The 22181-nt window shown below is 41.1% G+C and overlaps 1 protein-coding gene across 3 annotated transcripts in view; it reads right to left on the bottom strand.

Moving 5' to 3' along the window:
* LOC122812315 (breast cancer anti-estrogen resistance protein 3 homolog) overlaps positions 1 to 22181 on the bottom strand; it is a 697444-nt gene that overhangs the window by 598823 nt on the left and 76440 nt on the right. For all 3 annotated transcript variants that reach the window (XM_044084719.1, XM_044084717.1, XM_044084716.1), the window contains exon 2: positions 729 to 861. In XM_044084719.1, the coding sequence (XP_043940654.1) occupies positions 729 to 836 (108 nt within the window). In that variant the 5' untranslated portion in view covers positions 837 to 861. The remainder of the gene's footprint in view (positions 1 to 728; positions 862 to 22181) is intronic.

Raw genomic sequence — 22181 nt, forward strand, 5'->3', positions numbered from 1 at the left:
GCTTGGGGGAGGCAAATAACGTTTGTTGAGCAAATTAACTTCCCACAAATCTTATTCTTGAATGGTAGGGGACTGCTAAATTAATTGAAGTGGCGACCACAGTCTAATGTTCATGAAGCAATTTGTGATGTAACAAAGTGGGACTGAAGTTCTTGGACAACGTTTTCAATTCCTTTCCTCAGTCTAGGAAGGTGTGGCTGAATAAAAAAGATGAAAAGTACAAATGTCAAAAATTAAGTTACTCTGCAGGGTGCCTCTGCATGACTGTGTGAGGAGCTCAGGCATCCAGGTCAGCTGTGGTGTACCTCTGCTGTTCACCTGGACAGTATAAGCTTAAAATAAAGACATAATGGATCATACTAAATCTTTGTCAGAAAATGATGCATTATTTATCAAAGATAAACCAGTCAGAATTGTGGAAAATTAAAAAATATATATTAAAAGGATTTATAAAGGGAGACAGAGTATTGAAGTCTTTAGATTCTGGTTCTTCAAAATAAAAAATATGGAATAAATTTGTGGGAAGGGGACAATCTTCAACTATGAACACATGTCAATCTTCAAACAATGTGGCTTTTTCAGCCACGTGACATGGACAGCAATATTGCTACTACCTCAATAACAGCACTCCTCCCTTCCTTCAGATGGAAGTGTGAATGCATATATGCATGACAGAGTAGTGGAGCTGCACACAACTGCAAAGGGAGCTTTATTTGTATTAGCATTACCTCTCGTGGGATTCGAGCATGGTACCATGCATGGCTACGCAAGTCATCTGTATTTAGTTTCAGCTCCTCCTCCAGTTCCTTCTTTAACTTTTCTTTTGCACTCTCCATAACTCCCAGTTAATCACTAAGGAACCTGAAAGAAATAATGAGCGTGTCAGAAACGATTCGCAATAGTAAATATCAAAAGCACATCTGACAACGATTAGGCGTATAATGCACATTCCTAAACAATTATTATGGTCCATCTAGCTAGCCTATCCTCTAAGCTCCCTTAGATTTAGTACAAGTAAAGTATGTGTAATAAAGCTATTTAAGACACAGACCATTATTTCTTTAGGTTAAGCACCTTCCTCTCCTTAAAAACATAAAAAAACTTCAAAGCATAATAATTTATTTTACTTGCCACAGTAAAAGAAAAATATTCCCATTAAAAAAGTTCCTACTTGTTCAACTTGCATGTTATATCAGTGGCAGAATGGGGAAGATCACTTTCCTAAAAATGGGGCATTTAGCAGTGCTGTAGTACCCATGGCACAACATGGAGAGGTGGGAAGTAGGATTACCTCCCCACCTGTTACATCAGATAACAGATGTCTTGGTTACAACATGGAGCCTGTGCCATTCCCAATCATCAGTACATACGGTTGCACCAATATGGAGACAGAACAGTTTCGCTGCAGGGGAAGCTTAACCCACTGCTTCTAATGCATCTCCAAAACACAGGAAAACTTTTTTGGTGACCGCAGAGGATTAGTGTTGTGAGCAGTTAACAAGCTGCTTCCGACAGTCCAAGGTTTAATTCCCTCAGCCTCAGTTTGCCTACAAAGTCAGTGGTCTGGGGAGACTGAACTAGGCTACTCAATGGTCTTCTGGATCACATGGCGAAAAACTACCCACGTATACGATGACCTTTAAATGTTTAATGGATATAATTCTGCCACAGCCTCACAGGCTTTGCACTGTTGTCTGTCACCCTTTACAGATACCACCTCTCCTCCTGTTTTGACACCACAACATAATATGATCTTGAATAGCCTCTTCTCAGTGTGCCTCCAACCCAGAGTGCAGAATATTCAACCCAGTTTTATAGAGCATACAATGCTCTTGTGTTGCTATTGGAACAAACACTTAAAATAGGAATCCAATGATCACAAGCTGGTTGGATCTTAACCACCTAATACTTGTGCCTATTGTACTTCACAGGTACAGAGACATTGGCATTTATTTATTGCAATTTGTTAATGAAGTTAGTCCCACCAAGTCAAATGCTTATTTACAGGAAAAGCCAAAGCAGAAAGCTTTCAATACAAACCATTAGAGCAGCTAAACTAACCAGTAGGTGTCTGAGATGTGAGAGGAAACAGGAAGAAGATTATGAGGACATTGAGAGAACATACAAACAGGCAGTAAGTATCCAGAACCTGCTGTGATTGGAAAAAAAAAAAAAAAACACTAACCACTATACCCGCATTTCACATTCACATCCAGGTTTTCTGAATTTAAGTGCATTTCTGTGCAGGAAAAGCAACACATGAGGAATCACACCAAAGTAAAAAGACAAAAAAGAAAGTTTTATCAAGGTGGAACAGATTCATATGAAAATTAATGATAAATGGACTGGAGTGCAGTGTTGGTGTTTTAGCACAAACTTTCCTGTGCAATACAAGTGCCAATCATTTTGGAGTGCTGTAGTAGTAGCAGTTTGACGTTAGGACCCCCTCACCACTCTCAATATGTATGTTTTGCTGGCCACCCTGCTAAAGATCAAACACTCACTTGACGTACTTGGCTACAATTCCTCCACTACAATCAGGAAAATAGCCATTTAAGCAGTGAAAAAATTAAAGGCCATCCACACTGTGCAAAGAGATGAAGCCTTGACCATGGCCCAGACAAGCAGGGTTCAGTGAATGGCCACAGCACTAGAGCAGCCGGGCAGGGAGGTGCAAGAGTAAATGGGATCAGCATGTTCCCCTCTCCAGGGGGTGTGCACATACTCAGGGGGCCCATAGAGAGGTGCGATTTTTCTGGTGGAGACCAGGGTAACCACCTATTGCGCTTTGAAGTTGCTAGGCTGCATGTTTGCAAGATCCTTTATGGAAATGAGGGAATGACCAGCATGGGCAGTCCATTGCATGCCTCCTCCCTTGTGTAGCAGAGCATGCAAGGGGATGCAAGGACAGAGAAAAAACACAAACTACCCATGATGGCTGCCTTAATTATGGACTCTCCCAGTCAACTCTTGTCCTAGGGGTGGATAAACGATCTGTCGACTGGCTGAAATAGGCTGATCACTAGCAAGCAGGCATTGGGAGCAAAGTAGGGAAAAAAACATTAATGTACAGTACTGGAACAGCAACTGACATTGTCTGTATTCAGACCGGTCCTCTCAATGGTCCCTGTTTTGGAAGGACATTCCCGTTTTCAGGACTGATTTATCCCTACACAGGCTTTACCCTATTTTTGGAGCTATGTCCCTATTTTCAGGACTGATTTATCCCTGCACAGGCTTTACCCTATTTTTGGAGCCATGTCCCTATTTTCAGGACTGATTTATCCCTACACAGGCTGTACCTATTTTTGGAGCCATGTCCCTATTTTCAGGGCCGATTTACTTTCAATTTTCTGAATCCCCTCCATCACATGTGATTATTAAAGCTCCTTCCTACACAGAAAAACTACACTGCATAACCAATGCACCAGCAGTAACAATAACTTAAAGACATTATTAAAATGTCTCTTTGATAATGTGATTGTATTTTGCCATCATTTTGCCGTCCTCTGGTTTTTTAGTGTATGTATGGGAATTATCCCACATTCCCACTGGATGAATTATTTGGGATTCAATTTTTATGCTAACTAATTGTCCAGATTTTTAGCTGAATATTCCTAGTTTTCAAAGACCCTTTGTTCCTAGTTTTAATGTCTGCAGGTTGAGAATTATGGTTCAAACAAACTGTTTAAGACATTTCCGGATAGGACGCCAAGGCACGGAGATTTACAATAAGGAGAAAATGACACCAGAAGGAACCAGGTGAAGTATGAGGCACTAAGAGAGAAAGACTTTTGACAACATATAAAGCACAGAGTTAATCCCTGCTGTAGTGGTAGTGTCCAGGTTTTCCGTCAGCTCACTAACAGGATATCAAGTAATGGATGAACCCAAGTGCATAGTATTTTACAACTGCTGTGCTAAACATTGCGTTTTTCTTTTTCATCAAGCTGGATAAAAAAAGGAGGGGACTTGTTTCCAAATCATCTTTTGTAGGCCTTACATAACAGGAATGCAGAGGCTATTTCTATCTGAGGTAATTATCTTGGCTAGGTTTATATTTCCATATAATTCAAGAATGTCGTTAATGACAGTGTAAGTTATCTTTACAACTTGATTCAGAAAGTTCAGCAGTGAAACCTTAATTACCCTTAAATAAAAGTAAGAAATCACCACAATGTAACTCTACTTGATCTCAAGAGGAAAACGAGACACAGAGAGGATTGGGTGTGAACTTAGGGGAGGCATGGTTCAAAGAGGACAGTTCCCTACCCATAAGCAATGAGCAAAGTAGGAGGGACAGGGAGGTTATTAAGGTATACAAGGAAAAAACAAAATAGAAGCAGACATGGTCAAACACTCAGGATGCCTTTGAGATCCACAACCAGTCCCAACATTACAGAAGCATTTCTGGGGGAGTAGGAGACGAGCTAACCAACACAGCATGGACAGAGCACTGGGGGCCAGACTGGTGATATGATGTCTACAAAACAAAACAAATATTCAGCTCTGCCCAGAATTAATTTTACTATCTTACTGTGCCAAAATATAATGCCTGAATCTCGGTCATATAAGGATACATCCTTACAATACAGTCCACATCCTTTATACCAGGTTTCCATTCCTATCATTTCTGATCATTTTTGAAGCCCACTTTTCAGCACACATTTACCCATCATCAGGATAATCATCATCACCCCCTTTTTCCCCCATTTCTTTTTCCACATGGGGTTGAGTTGTTATCTGCTGTCATCTATCTGGATTTAATGTCAGTCTCCTACCTTCTTCGACAGTTAATGCCCAGCCGTCGCTGGTCTTCTCTCACACATAGTCCATCCATCTGTTTGCTGGTCACCCTCATTTCCTCTTGCCTTCTTCCCATTTGTCCCAAATCTGCTTCACCAGATATCTTCTGCTTTTCTGCACATATGTCCGAACTACCACAATCTGTTCTCCTTCACCTTCTCTGCAAATAGAGATACTTGGGCTTCTGCTCTGATGTCCTCCTTTCTTCACCTGTCCCTCAGTGTGCATCCTACCACCCTTCTCAGGCACTTCATTTCCATCCCCTCTAGCCTCCTTATCTGCTCTGCCTTTACTGTCTAGGTTTCTGTACCATACAGTATTGCTGGTTGCACCACTGTTTTGTACACCTTACTTTTCAGCTTCTTTAACATTCTTCCGTCATATACTACCCCTGACACTCTGGGCCATTTGGCTTCAGCACTTCTGATCCTAGCTTTGACCTCCTCATTCAGACTTCCCTTCTCACCCACCCTTCCCAGATACCTAAAGCTGTTCACTTGCTCCACTATTTTCCCCTCTATCTCATTCCTCAGCTTCTTCTGATTTTCCCCATTTACAACCATTACAACGGTCTTATCTGTTCTCAGTTTCATTCCATTCCCCTGTCCTTTGCTGAAGGTCTTGTTCAGAGTCTGCTTGTAATGCCACAATATCTGCATACATCAACTTTGTTAATCTGTCCAGTCCAACCTGTTTGCTAATGAAATCCATCACAAGTATGAACAGCAATGGGCTCAGATCTGAAACCTGATGCACACGCACACATTCACTGGGAACCCCTCTGCAAGGTCGAACACTACTCTTAGGTCCTTCTACAGAGCTTGCACTAATTCTGCCAATGTTTCTGAAACCTTGAACCATTGCAGGACTGCCCAAAGCAGCTTTCTTGGAACCTTGCCATATGCTTTCTCCAAGTATAGGAATGCCCATTTGGACTCTTTCCTCACCTCTCATTTCTTAACTATCTGTATCACAGCAAACATAGAGTTGATTGTGCTACATTCTGATCTGAATTCAAACTGGTGTCAGTCAGAGTAGGCAAGGTTCTCAACCCACTTGTCATCAGCAAATCACCATACCCATTTTTAGTGACATTAGTGAGTGCAACCAAATCACATAGAACCAATTTGTACACTATTGCGTGGCTAGCCCTGACACAGCACACAGTCTGTGATCTATGCTCTCTGGTCTAGATGATAATGCTTACTAACTAAATATCAGTGGCATCATCCTACATAATGTAGTGAGAACTCAGAAAGATGACACACACCTATGCAGATTATGCAAGTTGCACCAATTGTAACACAATAGTTTTATCGCTAATCACTTCAGCTGGCACTAAAACTGCCCTCTCTTGGCTGTAACCCCAACTGGCAACCTAGGAAAAAGACCGTTGCATATGTACTTCCACTAACAGAGACTGCAGTTAATGATCCCCATTCAATACCCTTAACACCAATGGTACTACAGAGACTGCAGTTAATGATCCCCATCCAATACCCTTAACACCAATGGTACTACAGTGGCTGCAGTTAATGATCCCCATCCAATACGCTTAACACCAATGGTACTACAGTGACTGTAGTTAATGATCCTCATCCAATACCCTTAACACCAATGGTATTACAGTGGCTGCAGTTAATGATCCCCATCCAATATGCTTAACACCAATGGTACTACAGTGGCTGCAGTTAATGATCCCCATCCAATACGCTTAACAGCAATGGTACTACAGTGACTGCAGTTAATGATCCCCATCCAATACCCTTAACACCAATGGTACTACAGTGGACTGCAATTAATGATCCCCATCCAATACCCTTAACACCAATGGTATTACAGTGGCTGCAGTTAATGATCCCCATCCAATACCCTTAACACCAATGGTATTACAGTGGCTGCAGTTAATGATCCCCATCCAATACGCTTAACTCCAATGGTATTACAGTGACTGCAGTTAATGATCCCCATCCAATACCCTTAACACCAATGGTACTACAGTGGACTGCAGTTAATGATCCCCATCCAATACCCTTAACACCAATGATACTACAATGGCTGCAGTTAATTATCCCCATCTAAAACCCTTAACACCAATGGTACTACAGCGACTGCAGTTAATGATCCCCATCCAATACCCTTAACACCAATGGTATTACAGTGGCTGCAGTTAATGATTCCCATCCAATACGCTTAACACCAATGGTATTACAGTGGCTGCAGTTAATGATCCCCATCCAATACCCTTAACATCAATGGTATTACAGTGGCTGCAGTTAATGATCCCAATCCAATACGCTTAACACCAATGGTACTACAGTGACTGCAGTTAATGATCCCCATCCAATACCCTTAACACCAATGGTACTACAGTGGACTGCAGTTAATGATCCCCATCCAATACCCTTAACACCAATGATACTACAATGGCTGCAGTTAATTATCCCCATCTAAAACCCTTAACACCAACGGTACTACAAGTACTGTTAGTGAACCAGAACATGTACTTGCTCCAAACCATAAATGTGGTCATAAAACAGAAACCCTGGTGCCCATTGCAGGTCACCCCCTAGATTTAATGCTCCTCCCAATCACTACTACATATACTGGGGAACTCAATCACCCAATATCAACATTTACAATGGTTGAATGTACATGCCTGGAACTGCAAACAACTGCTCTTTTAAAGGCAAACAGGGAAAAAAAACAGTGCACATTTCTGCTGCATTTCCAGAACGACAATAAAAAGACTTCCTCCCATTAGCCAAATGCAGATTGGTACGATCCCCAATATCTCATCCACAATGATACTGCTGATACACAATATCTTCTGGAATCAACATTATTCAGGAGAAATGGAAGATATCTGCTCCTAGTACAAAACATTCACATTTCATTTTTCCAAACAAAGGAAATGGTCCACTAACTTGGGCCCCCCCCAAGACTGCTGACCCACCAATGCAGCCATACTACCTGTCACCCCTGGCCACCCCAAGACTGCTGACCCATAAATGCAGCCATGCCACCCATCACCTCTGGCCACCTTCTCCTGACTGCTGACTCACCAATGCAGCCATACCACCAATCACCCCTGGCAACACCGCAGACTGCTGATCCACCAGTGCAGACATACCACCCATCACCCCTAGCCATCCCCTGACTGCTGACCCACCAATGCAGCCATACCACCAATCACCCCTGGCAACACCGCAGACTGCTGATCCACCAGTGCAGACATACCACCCATCACCCCTAACCTCATAAGTACTTCGTACAAAACTGGCATAGCAATGTTCCATCTTCACTGAAGACTCATCTCCTCTGAAGCAGACAGCTGCTTTAGTGACAAATCACAAGCAAAGGACTAGGTTTTCATCATTTATTAACATTCAGAGACCAGATTCTTATGCAGCCTTTGTGCATCTCCATCTTGGGAACCAGGACACAGTCACAGTTAAATTTTGTATGAAGATGTCATTTCCAGCAAAAGCAATTACCTTGTAAGATAAACCTCAGCAGCAGCACTTAAAACTTTGGAAAGCAGCCCCCTTATAACGACACAAAGTGTTGTTCAGGAATACTAATGACTAAAGCTATGACTTGCCATTTAAATGGGTAATTTTTCCATAGGGCTACACTTAAATTCAACATTCTTACAGTCAGTCTACAAAATGTAATTTATAAAACCTCACGTCATGCGCTCTACAATGTGCAAGTACAATGTACCCAGAATATGTTTTTGGAAAGAATACATAAAAGTGTATACTAACCGAGGCTATCACTGACGTGACGACTACAGAATGCAAAAAGCACATCAAAGTTTAGTGGCAAGATCTCTTCCTTATATGTTGACCTATAATGAATGTATGTATAATATATGCAACACACAAACACATAAAGGTGTAATCCTGGTTAGCGAATACTCATAAAAACAAGTGCTGTTTTGGGCTGCTTTTCTGTTTTCTGGCAGCTGCTTATGAGCAGTCACAGTATAGTGGGGTCTAGTGATTTGCCCTTTACTCACTGTACTGCAATCTCTGAGTTGGTATATGTAATTAGCAGTGGGTGTGGGAGGTATAGACCCCAACAAACACAATTTTTCGGGTTTTTTGTTTTCATGGTTTTGAAAAAATATCAGTCAAAAAAAGAATTAAAACCAAAACCACAAGAAGAATTCTGGTACTGGCAGTAACAAAATCCAAAAACCAAAAAACAACCAGAGCTCCTCAAAATCAAGTAAAATCATGGTTGAGTGCTTTCATCTATTTACACAGATGATCATCAGAACCATGAATGAAACTCTCTCACTTCCTTTTAAAGTTTTCTCAATTCCTTCTAAAATGATTGAAACAATACCACCCCAGAAACAACCAATCAAAATGTAATTTCATGACATCATTGATTTACTGGTGAAGTGCCTGCCTTCAAGACTTATTTTAAACTTAAAGCAAAAAAACGCTGGAAAACACTAGCAAAAAAAATATTAGTTTGGCAACGGAACCAAATAATACAAATTACAATAGCTCTACATAAAATCAAGAGCAGCAATCACAATATACTGGCTAATTTTCTCAGTTCACTAATGATCAAAATGCTATCATTGAGACTGAGTGAATTGACTGCATTCAGTCTAAGTTGCCAAAATATTTCCCAGTGTAAAAGTTTGTTTTGCCAATCCCCAACATAAGGTGCCACTTGAATCGCAGTACTAAAAAAAAAAAACACTTGAACCCTGGGCATATAGCAAAATGCCTCGCCAGTGCATTCTTTTTGTCTGATCTCTGTATGCTGTAAGTGTGTTGGTATATTCGTTTATTCAAGGCATTTTGGTCTTGCCTATGTAAAAAGCAGAACATGAAGTACATGTGGCCAAATAGACCACTCTGTGTTGCACAGTTGTATGTACCACCAGTCATTATACCAACAATTCTATTCCACAAAGGGCCTTGATAACAGGTGTCTATGTATGGACATTGGTGACAATGTCCACAATTCCTTGTGTTCAATATTTCCCTACTGTCTGCCCCTGATTTTTCTAGGAGGCATTTCATATTACGTTTATTTTTTCAAGTGAAAGTGGGGGGTTCCACATCTCCCCATCACACTGCAACACAAACCAGTTCTTGCGCAAAATACTTGCATTATACCCTGGATGCCAAAGATATTGAAACACCTTCTGCATGTGGTTATGAAAACCTGGACTATCTTAGTCCTTGTCTGCCTTCACAAGTTATTGTAACTCATTCTTGATGTTCGGTGCATATTTGTTGCTTGCTGGTTATTTTTTAGTCAAAAAAGAATGATATTCAAATGTCTTTTGAACATTTGGTCTTGGCTGTGATGGACACACACACACACACCCACCTCTCTATAAATTCTATTTATTTTTTTTTATTTTTCAATAAATATTGATTTCTAAAGTTATAAGTGCTTGATTACTTCGACATCTCAACTAAGATTGGATACAGTTTAGTTTGTGGTTCTTTTTTCTGAGTGTTTAAGGAGGCTCATCCAGCAAGACTAATGCTCATTTAGCACCAGTTTTCTCTGCAGGTCAATGTTTTTCCTTAAAGGAAAACTCCATCCCCTCCTACAGTTTAACTCAATCCTTATGATTCTTTTCTCCCAACAATATGGTTCCAATATTGTGTAGGTATCAGAAACCTGCTTGTACTTTTTAAAACTTTAATTTCCTTGCCTTGGAATAAAAGGAAGGGAAAGTCCACCTACTTTTTAAGCTTAAATTCTCAAACTTTTCAGAGGAATTTGTCTCTGCCTGCATGACATACCATAGAGACAGAAATCTGTAGTTTACCCTGTCAGGTACTGCTGCCAATCTTAGAAGCACAGCAACTGCTACAAAAAGACAGAAAGCTGTGGAACTGATTTCCACTGTTTTTATTGCACAGAAGGGAAGAACTTAACAGTACCCTTTTCAGAGCAAAACAAAAATAATTAGATCAGCCGGGGATTTAAAGGCAGCATTCACCTTTTCTGAAAAATTAACATAAGCAACATTACAGTACTGAAATGCTAAATGTTGGTCATTTATAATAGTTTATATGTCAAAGATAACTTAAATGTAGTATCAAAGATTTCTGTGACATTTAAATATGATGTCCTATTTCACTATTGCAGTATTCATTAAAAAAGGGATGTCCCACCCTCGGTAGCCCATTGCTCGGCCAGTATAAATAAGCTTGAGAGATCTTGTTTCTGTTGTACATCATATCTATGCTCCCCACACAGAACATAGGGCATAAAAGGGACATACAGACACAACTACCTAGAACTTCTTTTGCTGCCAGTTTGAATGCAGTTTTTGCTAGTTGATCTGAACATTTTGCCGCTGTACTGAATATTTAGCAAAACCAGACAAGTGCCCTGTTGGGGTTATTTTTATTTTTACATTACCTTCTTGGACTTGTGTTTTATATCACTATCTAGAGTTCATGTCATCCAAGAGGGGAAAATGTCAGCATGGGAGGTAGATTCACCATAAGGATCATCATGAACAGTGTCTTTTTTGTTTGGGTGCTTCCCATGACCATACTACTTGTAGTATCTGTATGGCATTTGTGCCTAAGACACTCAGAAGCTGTTTGTTTTCTCCAGTCATTTATGTTGAAAGCCAACAGCTTAGACAGTTATCCCAGGGTACCACGATGGAATCCATTAACCCAGAAATACTTCTGCTAGGTAAGAAGTAGGCCACGAAGTCTCAGCTGGATTCTTCAGCTGTCCAGCCTCCATCTAACATCCTTCTAGAATCAGGTAATAGCTCTGTAGGTTTTTTCATGTTTATGTTAGATTCCTCTGCCAGAGGACAGCATGGATCCATCTTTCCATATGTCCTCTGTGGCTTTGCAGGCATCTGCTCTGGAAGTCAAGGGGGAACTGTAGTTGACTATCTCAGAGGGTGCTAGAGGCTTTCGGTAGATATTGGTCAAAGAGAAAGTTCTGAGTTCTCTTCTTGAACCTTGCCAAGGGTCAGAACCTCTGGTATTTGTTAGGGCTGATGTCCCCTTGAAGAAAAGCCAAAATCTAAAGCATGGTTCAGTCTGTCCTATGGCTCATCAAAGGAAATGTCAAGAGTTTACTCAGGGCTTGTTCTCTGCCTTAATGGCCCTAAAGCCTCCTCAAGTGTATAGATCAGTGTGTGTGCTGTATCTTTAAGAACCATGGCAGTCAGTGGCCATGTGCATACAAGTACTGAGCAGCCAGAGTATAAGCATGTATGAGTATAGTAGTCAGTTTGTTAGTTCATTTAAGTTTAATGTTACGATCCTCCATACTGACATGTTTGTGTATAACAAACTACTTAAACAAATCCCCAAGCTTATTCGTCTTATTGAGATACACAAGATGAGCGATATGGTGTCAGAATGGGATCCAGAGTAAGACATCTTCCAAACGATTAGACACGCAGTTACTGCTGGAAGAATATACAGGAGTGGATCATTCCCACTGCTCAAATGACTCACAAAATAGGTCAGAAAGTTAAATCCAGGTACAAAACTCACGTAAATGATTTTTTACTCGAATTTAAACCTAAGCATTCAAAACACAATTTCTGATAAAACGAAATCTTCAGAATTGTGATATTTGATAAAAATATTTGAAATACATACAAAAACACTACAAATAACTTGCAAATTGGATAAAATGTATAAAAAAAGGAAAACTACTGTATTGATTTTCTATGCACTACTTTTTCACATTATCCAAAGCCATTCAAGGTATCCAAAGTGTGCAAAGTGTCTGCGATGTGTGTTTTATTACAGTACAGTTATTTCACAAAGTACAGTCATTTCAAAGAGATTACTGTGCAGTTGAATATTATTATGAGTACCTGGTGTGTGTTTAAAACTACTTTGGCATGGCACAGGCATTTCACAGACCCAATCTGCTTGTGTTTGATAACAATATTGCAGAAAATTGCAGAGTGTTTGAGCAGGAATATGACATTTTTTACAAGCTGCTTTTTCTGACAAAAACGCACATGCAAAGGCATTTACTTTGATTCATTTCACTGGGTTAGAAGCCACTGAAAGAGAGCGTTCATTTGTATATGCACCCACTGTAATTGCAGGGGAGGGGGAAACTGCCATATTGTGGTACCAGCCGAAACATGCTAAGGCCCTGGGTGCTTAAAACATAAATTTAGAGAACTGTGCAATCCCCAAATGAATATTACATTAGAAAGGCACTTATTTTACACAACAGATCAAAAGCTTTGTGAAAGTTTTGCAGCATACATAACAGACTTGAGAAAAAAGGCAAAAACATGCAGATTTGGTGATTTGAGAAACAAATGGATAAAAGACAGGCTTACGTGTGGTGTTAATAATGATGCAGTGAGAAAGATTTTGCTTCAAGACAGTGATGTGACTGAGTAAAAGCCATAGAGATTTGTCAGATATACGAGTTCACAGAAAAGCACACAAATATGCTCATAAATGAGAAAAGTATGCCTGCAGTATCTTCCACTGCAAATGTTGATAGTATGCAGCATGAGGTTAAAAGATGCAGGCCTAAGGGCATGGTCACTACAGCAATACCCAGAACAGCTTCAGTAAAACCTAGGGCACATGCAACAAAGCAAAGAGGCGACTCAGCAAAACCCAAGGCAAACCTCATAGTCAACTGTCGTAATTGTGGTGGAAACCATGAACCCAAACAGGAAACGTGCTTAGCTTTTGGTCAACAATGCCAGATACAAAAAGTGAAACCATTTTAGAAAAAGATTTGCAAATCAAATGAGGCTCATTCTTTTAAGAGACTGTCAAAAGAAACAAGTTGATCAAATAGAAGGCTGCGACTCTACTTTTTATGTTGATGGTGCGTCTGTTTTTTGGTGAAAAGGTCAATGCAGTAGATTTGGTGCCAAAGAGCGAAGTATTTTGTACTGTTCTGATTAATGGGAGACCCATAGAGCTCAAAGCAGATACTGGTTCAAAGTGCATTGTTATCTCAGCAGAAACATTTGCTAGAGTAAAAGTTGTTAAACAACTTGATTTGGCAAAGTGTTTAAAGCTTGTTGTTTATAGTGGCAAGGAAATTCAGACCGAAGGGCTCAGTAGTGCTTTCATGTTACTCTTCTGGGATCAGCTATGACTTGCAGTTTTATGTAGTCAAGAGACACATGCAGTAATGATTAGGCCTCAAAGATGGTTTGAAAATTGGACTACTTTCATTTAATAAAAAGGTACACCATGTAAGCACATGTAACAATCAAATTTCACCAACACTATTTTTCTGACTATGCTGATATTTTCGAAGACAAGCTTAGCAAACCAGTTGTGTACTCCATGAAGTTAGACCAAGAGGTCAGCCCAGATGTCAGATCAGCAAAGAAAGTTCCAGTAGCTATGCAGAACAGAGTCTGAGCTAGGCAGAGTGGTGCATTTAGAAGTAATGTGTCCAGTAGATGAACCAATTGAATGGGTATTCTCCATGGTAGTAGCTCATAAGAAGAGCACAGATGATATTAGAATAGGTATTGATCCAAGCAATTTAAATTAAACATTAAAACAACCTCATCATCCAAGGTGTGCGGTCAAAGAAGTTGCTGCTATTATGTCAAATGCCATTGTTTTTTTTTCTGTATGGATGCAAAAAGTTAATTTTGGCAGATTATGCTCGATCAAAAATCTTCATTGCTAACCAAATTCAGTACATCATTTGGAAGGTACAGATTTTTTGAGAATGCCATTTGAAATAAATTCTGCCAGTGAAGTCTTTCAATGTGCAATGGGACAAATTCTTTCTGGCTATCCATGTGCTATTATAGTAGATGATATTTTAGTCAGAGGCAATGGTGAAGTCACACATGACAGAAACTTCAGGAAACTGCAGTTCTTTAGATTCCAGCTCCAGACAATGTGCAATCTTTATAACATTTTCTTGGCATGGCCAACTATTGGGGCAAGTTCATCCCAGACTTCAATGAATTTTCAGCACTGCTAAGAGAGCTGACACGCAAAAATGTAACCTGGTCTTTGTTAGAACAACACCAAAGAGCATTTAATGTCCTGAAACAGACAACTGTCACTCCACCCACTTTGAGATACTATGATGTTCACAAACCAGTAACCCTTTCCTGTGATGCTTCAAAGTTTGGTCTTGGTGCAGTCATTCTTTAAGAAGGTAGACTAGTAGCCTATGCATTGAGAACTCTAACCCAAACTGAGATGCAGTATGTGCAAACTGATAAAAAAGCTTTTGGCAATTGTGTTTCATGTTCAAAGTTCCATGATTATATTTATGGCCGACATATTCAAATAGAGACTGATCACCAACCTCTAGTCACTATTTTGAGAAAGCCTATCCATACAGCTCCAGTGCATGATGCCCAAATTGCAAAGGTACAATTTCAAATTGGTCTATACAAAAGGCAAACTTCTTTATCTTGCTGATGCTTTATCCAGATCACCCAGAAAAAACACTGAGCAGCATGAAAATGAGAAACTTGATTTTGAAGTCATGGAAGTGAGAATTTTTTTTTTTCATATGTCTTGATGAGCTTAGAAGTCACACATCTTCAGATAAAATGGTTGTGTTTTTGAAGAATTGTATCAGTCAAGGATGGCCATCAAAGCAATCTTGTTTACCACTAGACATAAAGCAACAGGCCAAAAGTGATAGTTCCAACATGCTTGCAAGCAGAGTACATTAAGATCTTGCATTGTGGCTACTCAGGAAAAGATTCTACCAAAAAAAAGGGAGAGAGGCCTAGTATTCTGGCCTTCTATGCCAAAAGATACTGAAAAGGAAATCTCATCTTGTTCTATCTGTAATAGCACTAAACAGCACATGCAAAAAGAATCTTCAGATGGAATGGTCAACATTACTTGGTGTTAGTAGACAGTTATTTGAAGTGGTTCAAGATTGACCTACTTCCTAACCTAACATCCAGTAATGTCATTATTAAGTTGAAGAGATTTTTCAGTCCACAGTAGTCCAAAGTCATTTCTGCCAGCAGTGCACAGTTTACAAGTCAGCAGTTCAAAAGATTTGCCGAAATGTGGGATTTTGTCCATGTTACTAGCAGTCCTGAATGCCCACACTCTAATGCCCTGGCTGAATCGGTAAAGTGCAAAACAATTACTGGAGAAATCCAAACATGACAATATCAATGTTTTCCCAAATTTGCTTTATCTCAGAAACATTCCTTGTGATAATTTACTTGGTTCACCTGCTCACAGACTTATGTCAAGACAAACCAGAACCACACTAGCAATCAGTAAGAATTTGTTGATTCCTAGTGCTAAAAACAACTAAGCAGTAAAAGCCCAACTCCTAAAAAAGCATTTGTCCCACAAGTCCTTCTACAATAAAACCAGCAAACCTCTAAATCCATTGAAAGGAGGAGAGATAATGAAGATGAAGGCAGCAAAATACTTTGAATTGATCGGACTTGTGAAACATTTGTGTGCGGAACTGAGATCATACATTGTGGAATCGCAGGGAATGGAATTTAGGTGGAATCAGAAGTATTTATTACTGATGTCCGAGCCAGTGTTACAGCATTTTGCCTGTAATAGAGACTGTAATTCTCAGAGTGACTTGTTCACTATTCCTCTAAATATCTCATCATCTATTCCTGATAAATGTCCCTGAAGTCCCAGAAGAAGAGCATTCCCCAGTAACTGTCCCTGTTGCTAAACCCAGTTCTGATTATTACATTACGAGGTCAGGTCATATCTCAAGGCCTAGTCTCAGATACATGGCAACCTGGACAGGATTGTTCTTGTTTTATATGTCTGTATAATTTGCATGCCTATCTGATTGTCATTTTTTATTGCATGATAGAACAGTCAAAGAGGGAGGATGTAGATCAGAGTGCGTGCTGTATCTTTAAGAACCATCGCAGTCAGTTGGCACGTGCATACAAGTACTGAGCATGCGCAAGCAAAAGTGCCATTTTGAGTGAGCAGCCAGAGTGTAAGCATGTATGTGTGTAGTAGTCAATATGTTAGTTCAAGTTTAATGTTACAATCCTTCATCTTGATGTATTTGTGTATAATAAACGGGTTCCTATCAGCATTTCGAATGTTGAAAATGCCGAATTTTAATTTAATCGAACTGAAATGTTCGAAATCTCAGAAGAGCGAACTGACGGAACACCGATTGCTTTCCCAGGGAAAGAAATTGGTGGGCTGTCATCGGAGTTTGCCATTTCCTCCACTATGATGGGGGTCTCGGAGTTGGTATATTTAAGTAGGGAGGTGTGGGGAGGCCACTTCTGTCAGTGTTTAAAGTATTGAAAACTTTTTTTTTTTTTGCATGGAACACCAATTTCTTTCCCTGGGAAAGAAATTGATGTTCTGTCAGTTTGCTCTTTTGAGATTTTGAACATTTCAGTTCGATTAAATTGCATTCGGCATTTTCAGCATTCGATATGCTGATATAGACCCTAATAAGTCTTTTCATGTTATTGAGATGCACAAGACAAGTGACAAAGGGGTTTCAGTACCTGCTCCTCCTTGGACCTCTACGGTTTAGGGAACCAGATTCCTCAGATGAGGATTCTCTGTCTGGTGAGAGGTCTTTGTCCTATTCTTCACAGAGGCCTTCACCTTTGGCTTATGGTTCTGATGAGGAGTTTGATGGCCTTATGTCTCCTTTAGATGAATTAAGTGGGATTCTTCTCAAGTGTCTGATAGTCAGAGAATATATTATGAGTTGCTTCAAGTGGATACTCCTAAACCATCAGCAGTTCATCCTATGTTACTACAGGTAGATACTCCTAAACCATCATCAGTTCCTCCTGTGTTACTACAGGTGGATACTCCTAAACCATCGGCAGTTCCTCCTGTGTTACTACAGGTGGATACTGCTAAACCATCATCAGTTCCTCCTGTGTTACTACAGGTGGATACTCCTAAACCATCAGCAGTGCCTCCTCTGTTTGCTGCCTTGTTAGATACTTTCACTGCTGCTTCTAAGTCTCCTGATTCTCAGCCTCCTGCTCCAAGGAAACTTGATAGGTTCTATAAGGTTCCTGAGGATTGTCAATTTTTTTTAAATGTCCTTCTGCTCATCCTGCTGTGGTGTCAGTTTCAAACCTTCTAAACTTTTGTGTTCTGAATAAGGCTAGCAGGACAATGGAGAGGATTGGCAAGAAAAGTTTACACTGCTTCTACTCTGGCCTTTAGGGCTATAATTACAAGGCTCACATGACTGGGTATGCTCTGACCTTGATTGGTCAGGTCAGGTTATCTCTACCCTCCCTGATTCTGAAGGAAAATCCTCCACATTATCTATTTTAGGTTCTGCTTCTCAAGTGGGTCACCACTTTATTAAGTGCAGCTATAATGCTGCCGATGTCTCTTCTAGAGCTGTGGATTTTTGGTCTGCCAATGAGCATTACTCTTGGCTTCATCTTCAGTCTCTTCCTGAGGACATTAAGGCCAGGTTGGCGGATGCTGCTATGGATAACACTCATCTTTTTGGGATTGCTGCTGTGGACAGGTTTAAGTCTCTTCAAGAGAAAGGCAAAACCTTTCAAGATATTAAACATAACTTTCTCTCTCCTATCCCAGAGTTCCAGAGGAATTATCCTTTCTTCCAATTTGGCTTCTTTCCATTATCCATCAAGGTTACTTCATGGTATGGAAATCTCTCCCTCCTTTTTATGGGATCTCTCAACCTCCTCATGAGCAACTTCCTCATTTCCCAGAGGTTCTAGGGTCCCAGTTGAACCAAAGAACCATTCAACCTGTCCACCCTTCCCAACGGGGAAGGATTTTTTATTCCAGGATGTTCCTGTTTCCTTGACAGGAGGGCACTTGGATGCCTGTTCTGGATCTCTCCTTTCTCAACACCCTTCTCAAGATCCTTTCTTTCTGGATGCTCACTCTTCAAACTCCATTTCTTCTTTTATTATCCCAGGCATTTCTGGTGTCCTTGGATGTGAAAGTTGCTTAACTTCATATCCCTAGTCACCCCTCTTCAGGAAGTTTTTATATTTCTCCGTTTTCCTCTTATTTTCAGTTCCCTGCTATGATGACATTTGGCCTCTCTACTGCTCCCAAGGGTATTCACAAAATGCCTAGCTCCTGTGATTACCTTCTGCAGGCTACTAGGCATTCAGATGATGTTCTTCATCTCACATTGCTGCAGTCCTAACACTTGGGTAGTCCGCTGTCCACGGTCGGCCCGAATATCAAAGTATAAGGCTGACGTCGGTCAGGGCGCATTTAACTGACGTCAGGACGTCAGGGTACAAATGCGCATGACCGGCGTCATATCCTCAGTCTTTTTTGCCGCATGGTCCGATGCAGAAGCAGCATTGCAAGTGCCGGTTGGCGTTCTGAGATTTTTCTATTTAGAAGTTTCAGACCGAGTTCAAAGTTGGCTAAGTACCCCGTTGGGGAATATTTTTGTTTTTTCTTGCCTCAGTCATTTACCGGATGTCAGAAAAGTTAATAATTGCGTTTCTTGTGGGAAACAGATACCGCATAGAGATTATCATACTTTGTGTATTCCTTGCTTAGGGCCTGAGCACGACGTTGTTGGCTGTCGCTCTTGTGCTAGATTTAATAAACGCACTATAAAGAGAAGGTTGGATTGTGCAAGGTTAGTCTTTGGGAAGCGGTGCAATTATAAAATGCCGTCGGATGCTCCGGCCGCTTCTCGAAGAAGCGCAAGGACAAGACAGTTAAGCCTAGGCTAGAAGAACCGTCTGTGCGGGACGCCGGTTCTTTAGAGGTGTCGGTGGAGCCGGTGGCTCCACCGGAGATTTCTTTATGTTCACAGAGTGAAACTTTATTATTGCAAGATGTGGCCTCTCAGGAGGCAAGTCAGGCTGAGGGGGCTTCTCAGGTTACTATACTCCCCTCCCTTCCTAAGGTGGTTAGGCCCTCTCCTTCTGTTACTAAGGCTTCTCCCAGGGCAGGCCAGGTTTAGCTTCAGTTGGTGTTACCCCTAGCTCTTCAGGTACTATGCCCAAGAAGCATATGCTTAAAATGGCAGAAGATTTGATTACTTTGATTAGGGGTTCTATGCCCCCTCCTGCTAAGAGACCTAGGGTGGAGCCTGAGCTGGGGGGTTTTGAGCAAGCTTCAGATGTTTCAGAGTCTTCGGCTGAAGACTTGCAGGAGTACTCTCCTTATTCTGATTCTGATGTGGATGATTCTACTCCTTCTGCTACTCCTCCTGAGGATTTTTCTCTTTCTGAAACTCTTCATTCCATGAGGGAGCATTTTAAGTGGGAAGGTCAGGACTTCTCTGATTCCAGGAAAAGGCTTAGGGAATTTCTGTTTTACCCCAGCATAGGCCTTTGGCTATACCTCCTGTTTTGGATGTAGTGGAAGATGTTTTACAGAGGCTTCTCTTAATCCTGATTCTTTGCCTCCTGCTCCTGTTAAACCGGATAGGTATTACAGGGTGCCTGACGTTCACAAGTATCTTTTTAAAAGTCCTAGGGCAGACCCGGAAACTGTTAGCCAGGGGCCTAAAGGTGTTAAGGCTTCTGTTGTTAAGAATCCGGTTCCTACAGATAAGGAGGCTAGGGCCTTGGATAGATGGGGAAAGAAAGTTTATACTTCTTCCACTCTTGCTATAAGGGCTCTGAATTGCCAGTTTCACATGTTGAAATACCAAAACTATCTCCTTTCACAATTGAAGTCTAAGGTTGATGCTCTGGCAGTTGGTATTGATTGTAAAGAGTTGCAAGATTTGGTCCATGTTTCTGAACAGGTGGGTAAGCATTCTTTGCAATGTGGTTTTGATGCTGTACAGGCCTCGTCTAGGGTGGCTGCCACTGGGACTGTTCTTCGCAGGCACGCCTGGCTGAGGGATCAGAATTTGTCTGAACATGTTAAAACAAGGATTTTAGATGCTCCTTTACAATCTGACATGTTGTTTGGGCCTCCTGTTGAGACAGTCTTAAAGAAAATGGAAGACAAGGCTAAGTCTATGCAGACTGTTAAAGATTTTTTGCAAGTCCAGCCTCCAAAGTTTAGTAGAAATTGGCCTACTAAGGGGTGGACGTATCCTTCTTATGATTCCCAGTCTAGGGGTAGATCTAGACGTGGTAAGGGCAGAGCTCAGGGCTCTTTCCGGCCTAGAACAGGGAGTTCTCCTGCACAGGCTTCGGGTGAGGGCAGGGGTCAGTCCTTTCGTAAACAGACCCAATGACCTACCTTTTCAGCTGCCAGAGCCTGCTCGTCTGGCAGCACCTTTGGGAGGAAGGTTGGCACTCTTCAAAGAATATTGGAGTTTGATTACCCAGGACAGATGGGTATTGGATATCATACACCACGGCTACAGGTTTTATTTCCATACCTTGCCTCCTTTCAAAGGCATGCCAGACGTTCCTCCTCAACAAAGAATAGAGGCTCACAGACAGGTTTCTCTGTTGCTCCAACTAGGGGCCATACAGCCGGTCCCTCTGCCAGAAGTGGGCCTAGGATTTTATTCTCGCCTGTTCCTAGTACCAAAGAAGGGGAACACGTGGAGACCAATTTTGGATTTATCTATCCTCAACACTTATCTGGACATTCCCAAGTTCAAAATGTTGACGTTGCAGCAGCTTTTACCTCTGCTGGGCAAAGATCATTGGATGGTAACTTTGGATCTCAAGGAGGCTTACCTTCATGTTCCTATCAGACTCAGTTGCAGAAAGTATCTGCGTTTTCGAGCTGGGACTTCTCACTATCAGTTCTCTGCATTGCCCTTTGGCTTATCTACTGCGCCCAGAGTGTTCACGAAAGTTCTGGCTCCAGTGATAGCTTTCTTCAGACTAAAAGGAATACAGATCTATCCTTATTTGGACGACTGCCTGATTCTGGCTCAAGGAAAGGGAGAGCTTCTTCATCATTTGGAGTATGTGATAGCAGTGCTAAGATGCCTAGGGTATTCTGTGAACGAAATAAAGTCCAGTCTAGTACCCTCTCAAGACATGTGCTTTCTGGGTGTGAGACTGAATACAGCAGCCCAGATGGCCTTTTTAACCCCGGACAAACAAAAGAGTCTATCCCTTTACTTCCATCAACTATCTCATCAGTCCGGGCTGACTGCAAGGACAGTCCTTCAAGCCTTAGGGTTCATGGCATCTTGTATTCTGGTGCTTCCCAATGCCAAACTGCATATGAGGAAGCTACAATGGTATCTCAAAAATGTATGGACACAGCACTGCCAGGATCTGGACACTGTCATTCCAATAATACCTTGCATGCAGAAGGAATTTTTGTGGTGGGCTCAGGAATGTCACCTAAACAAGGGACTCTCTGTGACCCGGCCAGAGGCAAGTCAGATTTTAACGACAGATGCCTCAGACAAAGCTTGGGGAGCTCATCTGAATGGAAAATGGATACAAAACAAGTGGCCTGTCAGACTACAACATCTACATATCAACATGAAGGATA

The sequence above is a fragment of the Protopterus annectens genome, chromosome 9.part0 (assembly GCF_019279795.1).
Source record: "Protopterus annectens isolate FY-2018-M chromosome 9.part0, PAN1.0, whole genome shotgun sequence".
NCBI classification, from domain to species: Eukaryota; Metazoa; Chordata; order Ceratodontiformes; family Protopteridae; genus Protopterus; species Protopterus annectens.